The following is a 14228-nucleotide window of genomic DNA, read 5'->3' on the forward strand; positions in this document are numbered from 1 at the left end:
TTTTTTCTTAGATTTTTTTTTGAAATCTTTTTTTTCTGATTTTTTTTTTTGGATTTTTTTTCTCCCGTTTGTGTGTTGTGAGGAAGAGAGTTGTGGGAAATGACATATATATAGAGAAATTTTCGAGTTGGGTAGTTGAAATATAACAACGATTTTACAAGGAATATTTTACATGGATTTTACATGGTTTTAACATATTATTTACAACGACTTTACGACGAAATTAGGTAAGTTAAAGCACATTGAATACACGTTTTCACCTAAATATAACGGTAACATGCTTCGTTGTAATGTCGATGTAATGATTACGACGTATTTCTCATTCCACGTACATTCGTCGTAAACTTACATGGAGTTTACGACGAAATCAGTTCGTCGTAAATTTACATGGCGTTTACGACGAAAGTTATATTCCTCGTAATTTCGTTGTAAAGACCATGTAAATTTACGACGAAATATTTTCGTCGTAAATGTTCGTTGTTATGGGCACGTTTTCTTGTAGTGGTGACATTTTATTTATTGAATTAATAATATTGAGAACCTAAAGTATTAGATTTATCTATTACTTAATCTAATTAATTATTTGTATTGTAGTTAAGCTTGTATGATCGTATAATGTATTACAATATATTATAAATTACTTTTTTGGTATAATATTTAAATATATTTTTTTTTGGATTTTACATTAAAGATTTTTAAGATCCTTTGAAAACTACATAATTTTGATAAAAAAAATTCTAGTTGCTAAATGCTGACAATAAGATAGCAAAAATCTTAGATAGCGTATTCATTGTAATCTTGAGATTTTTTTCTTTCTAAATGTTCAAGATTTTTATTTTTTTAGTTTATTGATTATAATACTTAGACAGTATATTTATATTGATAAATTCATATTGATTGTTCATTCTATCATTCTTTTATGTTATTTTTCATGCCAATTTATTGTTAGTCTTTGTTATAAATTTTATTTAAACTCTTAACTTACTTATTTGATATGTTTTCATAGGATCTTTATTTTTGATCCATCTTATAAACATTGTTCTCTAAATATTTTCTTCCGCATAACTCAACAGAGAGCATTTTGTTAGAATTATTTTACTTAAAATTGTATATGTTATATGAGGTGAATCAGACTAATGATTATAAGAATTCTTCATGTAGTTTTCTTTAAGAACAATAATTTTTTAAATGTTGTAAATTATACCATGTTAAATTAATTTCAGTATAGCTTATTTGGTTAGTTTCTATGAAAATTTTGACTGTAATTGACTAAAATAATATTTGTCAAAACATAAGGTAATAGTGTTAATTAACATTAAAAAAATTAATGGATAAATAAATTTGTTAATTTCTTTTGATTGATTAAAAATAATTTAAAAGTCATAAATAAATTGGGGCTTGGGTTCTGACTTTGTTCTTTTACTTAACATCTTTCAGAGATAGCGAGTGTAAATTTTCAATCTTGTGTTTATATTGAAATAATTCGATAGTATATCGGGTTTTTTTGGTGTGATACATTTTTTGTTTATCGGATTTTGTCTTCGTCTTGTATGATTTACTTTACATCACGGATGTCTTTTCGTTTTCGCTCACTTTTATTCTTCATTCACTCTAAACTCTATATTTCTTAATGTGTTCCTTGTTCATGAGGATTATGCGATTCTTTGATTTGGATATTATTAAAGAAAATAAGTTTGATATTGATTTCTAATTTATTTTGTAAATACACTTTTTGAAATTTCATTTTGAAGAGTTTATTTTATTTTGTGTCCTTGCAAGTTAAAAATCATGTATTCTTTATATTTTACTTTATTTTAGTTACTTTTTGTTAAATTTCCAAATATTTAATATATATATATATATGAGTGAATTCCATTTTAATGGTTTATTTATTAGTCTGCCTTATTTGATGTTGAATTCTACTTTGTATTGAAATAATCATTTTTGGAAATTTAAACATTTTTAAATTAGTAAACTTTAATTATGATTTTGCATATTTTGATTGGTTGTTTATAATCTTATGTATATACTTTTAATGACTTATTACCACAACTTTTATACAGTAAATAAAATGATGATTTAGCATATTTTGGTGTTTTAAAATGATATGCAAATATTCTCAATGACTTATACCCTCAACTTCTATATTGTATATAATATTTAGGAATATATTAAATAGCATATAGCCTAAAATTTGAAAATCGTGAGTTAATTTATTTACTTATAATTGTTTCAAAGCCTTATATTTTTTTAAATTAATTCTTATTTTGTATTTTATTTTAACTTTTAAATTTCAAAAATATTATATATATATATATATATATATATATATATATATAGTGTGAATTTAATTATAATGTTTTTCTTTTGTTAACTTAATTTGTTTGATATTGGTTTCTATTTTATTTTAAAAGAAAATTGTTTTTGAAATATTAATATTTTTGAAAATTAAAATTAAAATAATGATTTTTCATAATTTAATTGGTTGTTTTAAATCGTGTATAGACACCTTCTGTACTAGCCACAAAGTTTTTTAATAACATCGCCTAAACTTTTATATAATATAGATTTATGTTAGATTTTGAAATACTTAGTGTATATATATCAGTCACATCCATTTTAATTATCTATTTAGTAGTTTGTCTTTTTGATATTGAATTCTATTTTGTGTTCAAATAATCAATTTTGAAAATTTTAACATTTTAAAAAATAGTAAACTAAAATTCTGGTTTTTATTTTTTTGATTGGTTTCTTATAATCCTATGTGTATATTCTCAATGGCTTTTTAGCTTAGTTTTTATAAAGTTAATAAAATGATAATTTAGCATATTTTTGGTGTTTTAAAAATATTATTTGAACATTCTCAATTATTTATACCTTCAACTTATACATAATATATGTTATTTTTGAATATTTTCATTAGCATATAGTCTAAATTTTGAAAATCATGAGTTGAATTTATTTACTTATAATTTTTTTAAAATCTTGCATTTTCTAAATTAATTATTACTTTATATTTATATTTTTATGTTAAAAGTCAAAAAATATATTATCTATTAAGTTAACTTATTTATAATTTATAATGTTCCACTTTTGTTAACTTAACTAATTTGATATTGGTTTCTTTTTTATTTTGATATAAACAATTTTTGGGCATATTAACATTTTTAAAAATAATAAATGAAAACAAATGATTTGTCATATTACGAATGACCGTTTTAAATATTATGTAGACACCATCAATGGTTTATAGCCTCAAAATCAGTTGTCATGATAACAAATTGAATGACCTTAAATAAGAAAAATTGTGGTCACGATGTTTGATATTAATCTTTTTTAAAGATTATGAAAATTTACATATTCTTACTATACAAATTAAGATGTTTACTATTTTGATTACTGCACTATTATATTTTCTTTCAAAAATAAAAAAATCATTATTTTGAAATAAATAATATTGAAAAAAAACACATAATTACATAATTATTTATGTTGAATTTCAAAAATGGTTATAGATATTAAGTTAATAAATTTATAAAGTTTTTACTTTTATTAGTTTACATAATTTGATATTGATTTCCTTTTATTTTTAAATAATTTTTTTAGAATATTGACATATTTGTCATGTTTCGATTGGTGGTTTTAAATAATACGTGCACGCTCTTAATGGATTATAACCTCAACTTTTATGTAGTATAAAAAATAAAAAATAATTACATAATTATTTATATTGAATTTCGAAAATTTATTATAGATATTAATTTAATATATTTATAACTTTTTTAATTTTGTTAGTTTACATTATTTGATATTAGTTTATGTTTATTTATAATTAATTTTTTTACAATATTAACATTATTGAAAATATTAAATTAGAAATGTTGATTTGTCAAAATAAGATTCGTGGTTTTAAATCTCACGTGGATGCTCTCAACGGTTTATAACCTCGACTTTTATATAGTATAAACTAGATTTTATACTCGCGCTACACGCGAGTCTGTATTAATAATTTAATTTAGTTTATAATAACTTTTAAGCTAAAAATTTAATTGATTTATATAATTTTCTTATTTGAAATATGATATGTTGATTTTAATATTTATGTTTATTTATAATTATACCATGTTATGAGCTATTTAGTTATTTGTATTTATAGATGCAATAATTATGTTTATAAACATATTCATAGTTTTTGAAAATATTAAATTATATTTTAAAATTCTATGTAGATTACTCAGTGCATGTAAACTGTTAATACATTATAATATTTTTATCAAAAATTTAGATATATTTTATTTGAACTATCTGCATAATATCTAATTTTGCTTCATATTCAGAAAAAAAGTTATAATTAATGTGTGATTGTTATATATATATATATATATACACATAATAGTATATTATTTAGATTTAAAATTTAATCGCTCAAATATTTTGATGAACTTTAAATAATATTAAATAATATTTGTAAGGTAATATAAATTTAAAGTAAATATAATGAATTAAAAAAATGTTAAGTAACATTTTATTTATTAAATTAATAATATAGAGAACCTGAAGTATAATATTTATCTATTACTTGATCTAATTATTTAGTTGTATTGTAGTGAAACTTCTATGATTGTATAACGCATTACAATATATCATAATTTTCTTTTTTATATGTAAATATTATTTTGGTAGGATAGATAATATATGCTTGTTTCATAATTTCCATGAATATTTTTAAGATCCTTTGAAAACTATTATATAATTTGATAAAAAAAAATTTCTAGTTGCTAAATGCTGGCGATAAGATAACGAACGTCTTAGGTAGCATACTCATTGTAATCTTGAGATTTTTTTAAAATGTTATCAAGTTTGTAAATTTGTATGTTTTTAGTTTGTTGATGATAAAGTCATATTGATTATTTTTTCAATCATTCTTTTATGTTATCTATCATGCTAATTTATTGTTGATCGTCCTTATAATTTTATTAAAAATCTTAACTAACTTATTTGACATGCTTTCTTAGACTCTTTATTTTTTATCTAACTTGTAAACATTGTTCTCTAAATATTTTCTTCAACATAACTCAACAGGAAGCATCTTAAACTTTATATGTTATATGAGGTGAATCAGACTAATGATTATAAGAATTCATCATTTAGTTTGCTTTAATAACAATAATTTTTAAAAATCTTGTAGATCACATCATAAAAACTTTACAATTAAAGTGTGATTGTTATATATATATATATATATATATGAGATAGTATAATATTTAGATTTAAAATTTAATTATTATAAATATTTTGATGAACTAAAGTTAATATTAAACTGCATTTGTAAGATAATATAGAAAGTAAAGTAAATATAATGAATTTAACAAATGCTATCTAACATATTATTTATTGAATTAATAATATTGAGAATCTAAAGTATTAAATTTATCTTCTGCTTTATTCAGTTGATTATTTGTATTGTAGTTAAGCTTGTATGATCGTATAATGTATTACAATATATTATAATTTACTTTCTGGTATAATAGTTAATATTTGTTTGTTTTAGAGTTTACATGAAGATTTTTAAGATTCTTTTAAAACTATTACATGCTTTTGATAATTGTTTTTCTTTCTAGTTGCTAAATGCTGATGATTATTACAATATATTATAATTTACTTTTTTTTTTAAATGTTCAAAATTTGAAAATTTGTATGTTTTTAATTTGTTGATTATAGTACTTAGATATTATCGTTATATTGATAAATTCATATTGATTGTTCTTTCTATAATTGTTTATGTTATCTTTCATGCTAATTTATTGTTGGTGTTAGTTATAAATTTTATTTAAAATATTAACTTGACATGATTTCTTAGGCTATTTATTTTTCATCTATCTTATGAACATTGTTCTCTAAATATTTTCTTCGACATAGCTCAATAGAGAGCTTCTCAATAAGAATTCATCATGTAGTTTGGAATTATTCTCTAATATATCTGGTATTGTTTGGTATGATGCATTTTTTGTCTTCGACTTGTATTGTTGCTTTCCATCACGGATGTTTTTCGTTTTCATTCAATGTTATTCTTCATTCATTTCAAACCCTATATTTTTATGTGTTCCTTGTTAATTCTTTGATTTGAATATTATTAAAGAAAATACATTTGATATTGATTTCTAATTTATTTTGAAAATACACTTTTGAAATTTTATTTTGAATAGTATATTTTATTTTGTGTTCTTGCAAGTTAAAAACCGTGTATTCTTTATATTTTATTTTATTTTAGTTAATTTGTTTGTTAAATTTCCTAATATTTAGTATACATATAATTTATTTCCATTTTTATGATTTATTTATTAGTTTGCCTTATTTGATGTTGAATTCTATTTTGTATTGAAATACTTAGTTTTGGAAATTTTAACATTTTAAAAATAGCAAACTATAATTATGATTTTTCATATTTTGATTGGTCTTTTATAATCATATGTGTATACTCTTAATGACTTATAGTCTCAACTTTTATATAGTAAATAAATGATATTTCGCATGTTTTTGGTGTTTTAAAAATATTATGTGAACATTTTCAATTATTTATACCTTCAACTTATACATAATACATGTTATATGTGAATATGTTCATTATCATATAGTCTAAAAGTTGAAAATCATGAGTTAAATTTATTTACTTATAAGTTTTTGAAAGTCTTGCATTTTTAAATTAATTATTATTTTGTATTTATATTTTTTTGTTAAATTTTGAATAATATTTTATATATTAAGTTAACTTATTTATAATGTTCTACTTTTGTTAACTTAACTAATTTGATATTGGTTTATGTTCTATTTTGAAATGAACAATTTTTGGAAATATTAACATTTTTAAAAATAATAAATGAAAACAAATGATTTATATTTTATTATGAAATAAACGATTTTTGGTAACATTGACATTTTTAGAAATAGCAAACTAAAACGCTGATGTGTCAGAATAAGATTGGTGGTTTTAAATCCTACGTGGACGCTCTCAACGGTTTATAGCCTCAACTTTTATATAGCGTAGATTAAGATACTAAAGACTTTATAATTTAGATTGAAAAAAAAACTCATTTTATTAATTCGGTACGTAAATTTTAAAATATTCAACGTTTTTACGAAATTTTGAAAATCATGCATTAAAAAAAATAGTTCTTCCCTCACGTTTTAGGCATTTCTGGTATCTCATAGCATGTCCATCGGCAAGTACTTCACACAAATTCCTAGGACAGAAACAATTAAAATAATAAAAAGGTAAGAAAGAGAAGACAGTGAGGTTCTGAATTAGCGAATTCAAGAAGCGGTTTCACCACTTACACACACATGTGTCATATATCTACTGGTTCTTTTTCATAAACAAAAATGAAAAGTAAATTTATTAATATAATATTAATATTTTTTTTCTTTTAGAATCTTTAACAGGTTTTTACCGATGGACATGGTGTCAGTTTGCTAGTAGGTACTAGGTACTCTAGCAAATAGCTATGCTCAAAGTCAAAGTAAACAAGATAGAAACCAGACTCCAATGTTAGAATACAGAAGAAGACCGTGCTTGATCATATCTACACCTAGCTAAACAAAAGAATTTGGAATGGCTAAAACAATAGTGAACACAAAAGCAGGCAGACATAACTATTTCAGTACTCCATTAGTCGTTCGTTCTCACAATATATTGGGTAATTAAGACAGAAGACGACGAAGAAGAAGAAAAGCAGCTGAAATAAATATAGACGTCGAGGTCTTAATTTTTAAGTTCTTCCCCCTAAGAAGTTGCCTAAATAATTTGTCTCATTCAAACAGTGATCCCACTTTTTCTATTTTGATATATATTCTGTTAAATTTAGAGGGCTCCACTTCATTACAAAAATCTATTTTCTTAATTTTTTTGTCAACCATTACAAAAATCCTCATAATCTCATTTTCAATGGCCTACCTTTTGATTTATAACTGTCTTTTTATTTTATTTTTAACGGAATAAAATGAAAAACAAGTGTCTATATATATATAAATGGAATTACTCGATCCATAACAGCCACTCTCCAGTTTAAAAAATATTTTTTTAAACAAATAAAAAATCAATTATGGCGAATCTTTCTTCTGGTTTTCAGACATTCACAATGGATGATCCAATAACTCAACTTGCAGAACTAAACAACACTCTTCATCAGTTCCAGAAAATGTTCGCTCCCCCTTTCTCTTCTTCTCTCGAATCTCTTTTCTTTCATCATCATCAAAACCAACAATATTACCGAATCATGTTCCCGGGAAATCTCTCGACGATAATAGTTTTCATCAAGAGACTTTCCTCCCTTCTAATATTCACGACAACGACGAGTCTTTTTCAAGAAACGATACCAAGAAGAGAAAAGAATTATTGTCGTCCGTGTCTACGTCGGAAAACAGTATCTCTGATCAAACGTTATCTACCGTTTCTGCTCAAGTTTCCACTAATGGAACCAAAAATGTATTTATTGACCTTGAAACCCGATTTTCGATATAGCAACTATACTATCGGTTTCCATTTTTAACTCTCTTTTTTTCTTATCAGAATACAGAGTTATTCAAGGAGGGTAAGGTCGAAAAGTAGAGAAGAAGAGAAAGAGAGAGAAGTTGTTCATGTTAGAGTAAAAAGAGGTCAAACCACTGATAGCCAAAGCTTAGCAGAGCGGGTAAAATTTAATTATCAAATATATACTGATTCATTAATTCTATATATGGTTAATTTTGGATTGTATAATAGATGGAAGTTATGTATGAAAAGTATTTTCATATAAATTTCAGGTTCGACGAGGGAAAATAACAAGAGATTGAAATGCTTGCAAGATATAGTCCCCGGATGTTATAAGGTGGTTATGAGAAACTTAAATCAAACAATTTTAAAAAAAAAAATTCTTATAGCTTCTTACTGATTATTTTTGTTTGGTGACAAAAAGGCAATGGGAATGGCTACGATGCTGGACGAAATAATTAATTACGTTCAGTCATTACAAAATCAAGTCGAGGTATAACATCCCTAAGACTTAACTAAGACCATCAAATTACATATTTTCTAATGTAATTACTAATCCATTTTTAATGTGGAATCAGTTTTTATCTATGAAGCTTAGAGCATACCGCTCGTTGAAGTTCATGAAATTAATTTTTTTTTTTTTTCGTTTGATTTAAAAAAAAAAAAATTTAAATAAAGTGACCAATAGCGGGCCGCCACGTGGCGTGGGGCCCGTTGAACAGTCACGACCCGGGTTCACGTGGAAGAGGCGGGACGAGCCGAAATCTTTCATTTATGTTTATTTTAATATTTTTTTTTTTTGGAAAACGTGTGACCCCCTCCCATGAACTCCTGATGCGCATGCTCTTACGGCAGCAAGTTCGTATTATGAATTTAACTCGGAGGCTGATGCTATTAATTCCATGCAGGTACAGATCATCTTGAATTTTTGCTTAACGAATAACTTCTTAATGATTAATACAGGATGAACATCTCTTAATCCACAAGAACCGGTTAAATACACGGTTTACAATAAACCAATCATACAATTTGATCAATCTCTAATACTGTTACACTAGGTTAAGATCTGCGCCTTGCACGGGATCAACATTATATATATATATTATTTTATGTACTAAATATTTTTACATATTATGAAATAATAAATATAAATTAAATAATCAAAAGTCAATAACTATTAAATATATAATTAAATTGGTGTGAACATATAAATCAATTTTATTAATCCAAAATTTTTTTTTTTTTATATTTGATAGGATATGTAATTAAATTTAAATGATACTAACATAGATAATATATTTTAGTATATTTTTAATATTAATGTCTATTAAATAATGATTTCTACTCATATAGTTTTTTTGATTATTTGTATCTTTTATGGGAAAAAAAAATTAAATTACTGATAACAAAAATTTTATTGTAGGATTAATAGTTTTACTAATTTATAATTTTTTAAAAAATAAGTTGTCAATGATCGTTCAAAACTTTTATCAAAAAAATTGTTCAAAATAAATTTTGAAACTAAAATATTGTATTTTATATGGTTTATAGTTTAATTTAAAACGATATATATATTAATCTTAATAATTAATTAAATTAGACTTTTTACTTATATAATTTTTGTAATCATTTGCATTTTGTCATAACAAAGATTTTAAACCATGGATCATAAAATTTGAATGTGAGACTTTTAACAGTTTTAGTAATTTTTAGCCGTTTGTAAAAATTCAAAATATAACATATACGTAAAAATCTAAAATTTTATTATATGGTTATTGTGGTTGTTTAATTTATTTAATAGTTTAAAATTAAACAAATATGATAGAAGATACACTATTTTTTTATCAAATATTTATTATTCAAAGTCATTAATTGACATATATACTTTAGTTACATTAGGCAATTCCGTAAATTTTATTTAAGGAAATAATAAAGTACATTAATGATGAATTTATTGTTAGTTTAATAAAAAGTTTATTATATAATTAGATGGACCAACATATTTCTCTAATGATTCTCAAATAAGTAGTGATGACATGTGGCTACAAAAAAAGTTGTAATGGTTCTCAAATAATATACAGGGGAAGCGTTTAGTGGTGTAACAGTTAATCTCCGGTGGAATTGCGGCGGGGACGTACAACGACTTCAAGGAGATGCCAGTGGCGATGGAGTCTCGTGACCTTCTTGATGAAGCAGAGGGTTCGAACTCTGAAGATGTGTTCGGATCTAATCCGACAGAAGTGGCGCCTAGTTTGGAATAGTTTTAAGTTATATCACGAGCTTCTTGTGTTCATAATGTTACAGAATCAAAGAAGCGATTATTAAACAAAGAGTGTTGTTTTTTCATTGTTGTGTTTCTTTATTTCATTTTAAGAACTGTAAATGTTATGAAACATACAGAATAAACTCTTCTAAAACAAAGGTAAAAGACTAAAAGTAATGCAGCTAAGTACAAGGAATATGTGTGGTGTTGCCAAAAAAAAAGTCAGATAAAAGTAGTATCAAAATGAAGAACGACTACAGTAGCTGTTAGTTATAAGCAAAAAGAATGTTTTGCAAAGAGTATCATCCTAAAACCGGTCAGTCTTGCTTCTTCTTCTTCTTCTCATCTTCACTCTTCTTGATCAAGGCTATCGCATGTTCCAAGCAAGTATTTTTTGGTAAAACGGTAGGTTCTAGGGGCTCTAGTATCCCTTGGCCCTGCTTGCCAAGGCCAGAGCCAGCGACATAGCCCATTTTGCTCAGCAACTTGGAGCCAATATGAAAAGCAGTGTATTTTCTTTCCTGCATCATGCTTTCGAGCAACTTCAAACGCCCTTTTCCAAAAGGCTCTTGCCCTCACAACTTCTCCAGAAACCGCAGTCACTGCCTCTCCTGCAACCACTTTCACTTCTCCGGCAAGTGCTTTTCCTTTCTTCTCAACTTTTGCAGAAACCGCAGCCACAGGTTCTAATCCCCAAGCAGATCTCTCTTGAGCTCGCCCACTGGTTTCAAATCCATCGTTGATGTCTACTGCCTCGGAGTGCTTCTGCAGATAAGGCGGAATTGGCCTTCCAAACGAGAACAGCTTCTTCTGGGGAAAAGTACCTTTGCGGCTTTTTGAAGTTGGAGACAGAGCATCCATAGATCAAAACGAAAAAATCAAATAATGTACACAAACAAACAGAGGCAAGAGTACTAAGAAGCAAAACCACTTTTTTTACCTTCGTTGTCTGAGATATCACTGTCATCATCAGCAGAAGCAGGTTTCCCTTCACACTTTATACCTTTGTTATCTGAGTCATCAGCACCAGAAGCAGGTTTCCCTTCACAAGCGGCACCTATAATTAATATATAGATAAAGATCAAACAAATAGAGGCAAGAGTACTAAGAAGCATAACGCTTTTTTACCTTTGTTATGAGAGATAACATTGTTATCATTAGCAGAAGCAGCAGCTTTCCCCTCCTCACAAGCCGCACCTATAATTAATAGGTACATAAAGATCAAACAAACAGAGGCAAGAGTGCTAAGAAGCAAATAAAAGAAAAAATCAACCAAGAAACAATAACTTTTGGAAAAAGATCAAACAAACAGAAGATCAATTCCACAAAATCAAACAAGATCACAGAAACAAAGAGGCAAGACTAAGAAGTATAAACGGTTTTACCTTTGTTATGAGAGAGAACACATTTGTTATCATCAGCAGAAGCAGCAGCTTTCCCATCCTCACAAGCCGCACCTTTAATTAATATATAGATAAAGGAAGATCAATTCCACGAAATCAAACGATATCACAGAAACACAGAGACGAAGACTATGAAGTATAATCGATTTTTTCCCTTTGTTGGAAAGAATACCGACTAATCTTCGGCTTTGAATGGTGACCAATGAACGAAATATAACACTGAATTCCTTAGCATTCAAAAAAAAAAATCACCATTCACAGAGAATAGTTTTTCCTTCTTGTTCCTTCCCATTACTTTTTTTTTAGAAAAATATAGAACAAAAGCATTTATTGTTAAATTTGATAAGGAACAAGTATTCATTTTCATTCCTGCAATTTTATTCTTATACGTTCCTTTCCTATTCGTTCCTCGTGTTCCCGCAGTCGGAGCCTTCGATTTTCGAATCGAAATCCTAATAAAAGCCCTAATTTTTTTGGAAAGAATCTATTAGACCGACTAATCTTTGATTTCACCATTAATATTCGCCATTAATGTACAGATCCTCCATTTACGGATTCGATTTAGGAGTTTACCAGATTTCGCCATTCTTCCTTCTCTAGGGATTTTGATTTTTTTTCTTTCTTTCTTTGAAAACAATGTGAACGTGTGCAATGAGTATCTCTCTCTATCTATTTGAAAACAATGTGAACGTTTGAAAACCATGTGAACGTGTGAAATGAGTAAATCCCATTTAAAAATTGTTTAGCTCCGCAAACCACTTTCTTAGTTTCCTTGGCCAATTTTTTTTCAAAATAAATTATTCTAATAAATTTATTAATTTTAATATATAATTATATATTAGCTATTTAAAGTATAGGAGAATTTTCTCATTTATTCCAAAAAAAATTGATCTCTTTATTTTTATCTTCATTTCACATATATAACTTTTTGTAAAAAAATATGAATTATAGTAAAACTTAAATCTTAATAAAATAGTTTAGTCGATATTATATATGATTTTACAAAGTAAAATAAGATCAATAAATTTGATTCACAACAAATCTATATTATTAAAAGAGAAGTACCCATTTGAAAATGTTCTTACTTCATTAATTAAACTCCCTATTATTTTGCTTGTCTTTTTCAGTTTCATTTATGAAATATCCTAAAACGAATAAAACTGCATAATTTATTACTTGTCTTTTTAGTTACATTAATGAAATATGCTTAAATGAATTTAAACTTCCTATTTTATTGTTTGTCTTTTTCAGTTACCTTAATGAAATATCCTTAAATAAATTTGCACATAATGTCATTTAATCAACAAAAAAAACTCATGAGTTATCCTCACGTGCATAATTTTAATAAAGAAGACTAGGATAAGATCCGCGCCTTGCGCGGGATTAAGTTATTATTTTTATTATATTTTGGAGAATGAAACAATAGTTTGGCTTCATTTGGATTACGGGTTTTCAACCCGAATATCGGGTTAGTTTCGGTTCGGTTCGGTTTTTTTCGGTATTTGGTTAGTAAAATATAACTACTATTCTAAATCAATATTTACTTTGACTTTAGTCTTTCACATACTTTTGAAAGATTTCAACTGGACGACTAAATTGATCAGCCAATCTTGTTGCTTTAAATCATTAGTGTTTATATATATATATTATTTAGTTTGAATATTTATTAAATAAAAATTCATATGCGTTATATTTTATGATCATTTGTAACTTATTATAACAAAAAAATAATCTATTGATCACAAAATTTTCAGAGTAGGAATATTCAAATTTCTAATAATATATAGACATTTTGAAAAATTCAAATATAACATATAAGAAAAAATATAAATGTTTTTATTATATATTTAATGTGATTTTTTAATATCTTTCAATAATATAAAATTAAAAAAAAGAACTAAGACACAAAAATTGTTATCAAATATTTATTATTCATAATAATTAATTTTCATATATACGTTAATCATATTAGGTAATTTCGTAGCTTCTAATTAAGGAAAGTGCAAAAAAAAATTTGGTAGATTATTTATCAATT

The 14228-nt window shown here is 25.5% G+C and overlaps 1 protein-coding gene and 1 pseudogene across 4 annotated transcripts; one reads left to right on the top strand and one right to left on the bottom strand.

Annotated features, from left to right (window-relative positions):
* The first annotated feature begins 8070 nt into the window (after positions 1-8070).
* On the top strand, positions 8071-10866 carry LOC106325020 (annotated as a pseudogene).
* A 68-nt stretch (positions 10867-10934) lies between these two features.
* Positions 10935-12814, bottom strand: LOC106325021. 4 transcript variants are annotated; one of them, XR_001266784.1, is made up of 5 exons: positions 12366-12405; positions 12176-12247; positions 11919-11987; positions 11731-11847; positions 10935-11622 (listed from the first exon to the last, which is right to left on the bottom strand). XR_001266784.1 is itself a non-coding variant. In XM_013763040.1 (5 exons), exons 1-5 carry the CDS (start codon positions 12777-12779, stop codon positions 11537-11539), a joined length of 342 nt encoding a protein of 113 aa, XP_013618494.1. In that variant the 5' UTR covers positions 12780-12814; the 3' UTR covers positions 10935-11536. The 4 variants fall into 4 exon arrangements, 3 of the variants coding, with proteins under 3 accessions (XP_013618494.1, XP_013618493.1, XP_013618496.1); XM_013763040.1 differs by lacking the exon at positions 12366-12405 and adding an exon at positions 12767-12814 and having other exon boundaries at positions 11731-11832; XM_013763039.1 differs by lacking the exon at positions 12366-12405 and adding an exon at positions 12767-12814.
* Between the last annotated feature and the right edge of the window lie 1414 nt (positions 12815-14228).

This window comes from Brassica oleracea, chromosome C2 (assembly GCF_000695525.1).
Source record: "Brassica oleracea var. oleracea cultivar TO1000 chromosome C2, BOL, whole genome shotgun sequence".
NCBI lineage: Eukaryota > Viridiplantae > Streptophyta > Magnoliopsida > Brassicales > Brassicaceae > Brassica > Brassica oleracea.

What these genes read in the sequence shown, in the direction of transcription:
- LOC106325021 (XM_013763039.1), bottom strand. An exon ending in TGTTCTCTCTCATAACAAAG is followed by an intron (nt 11,988 to 12,175) that starts GTAAAACCGTTT and finishes TATTAATTATAG; the next exon opens with GTGCGGCTTGTGAGGAGGGG. An exon ending in TGTTATCTCTCATAACAAAG is followed by an intron (nt 11,848 to 11,918) that starts GTAAAAAAGCGT and finishes TATTAATTATAG; the next exon opens with GTGCCGCTTGTGAAGGGAAA.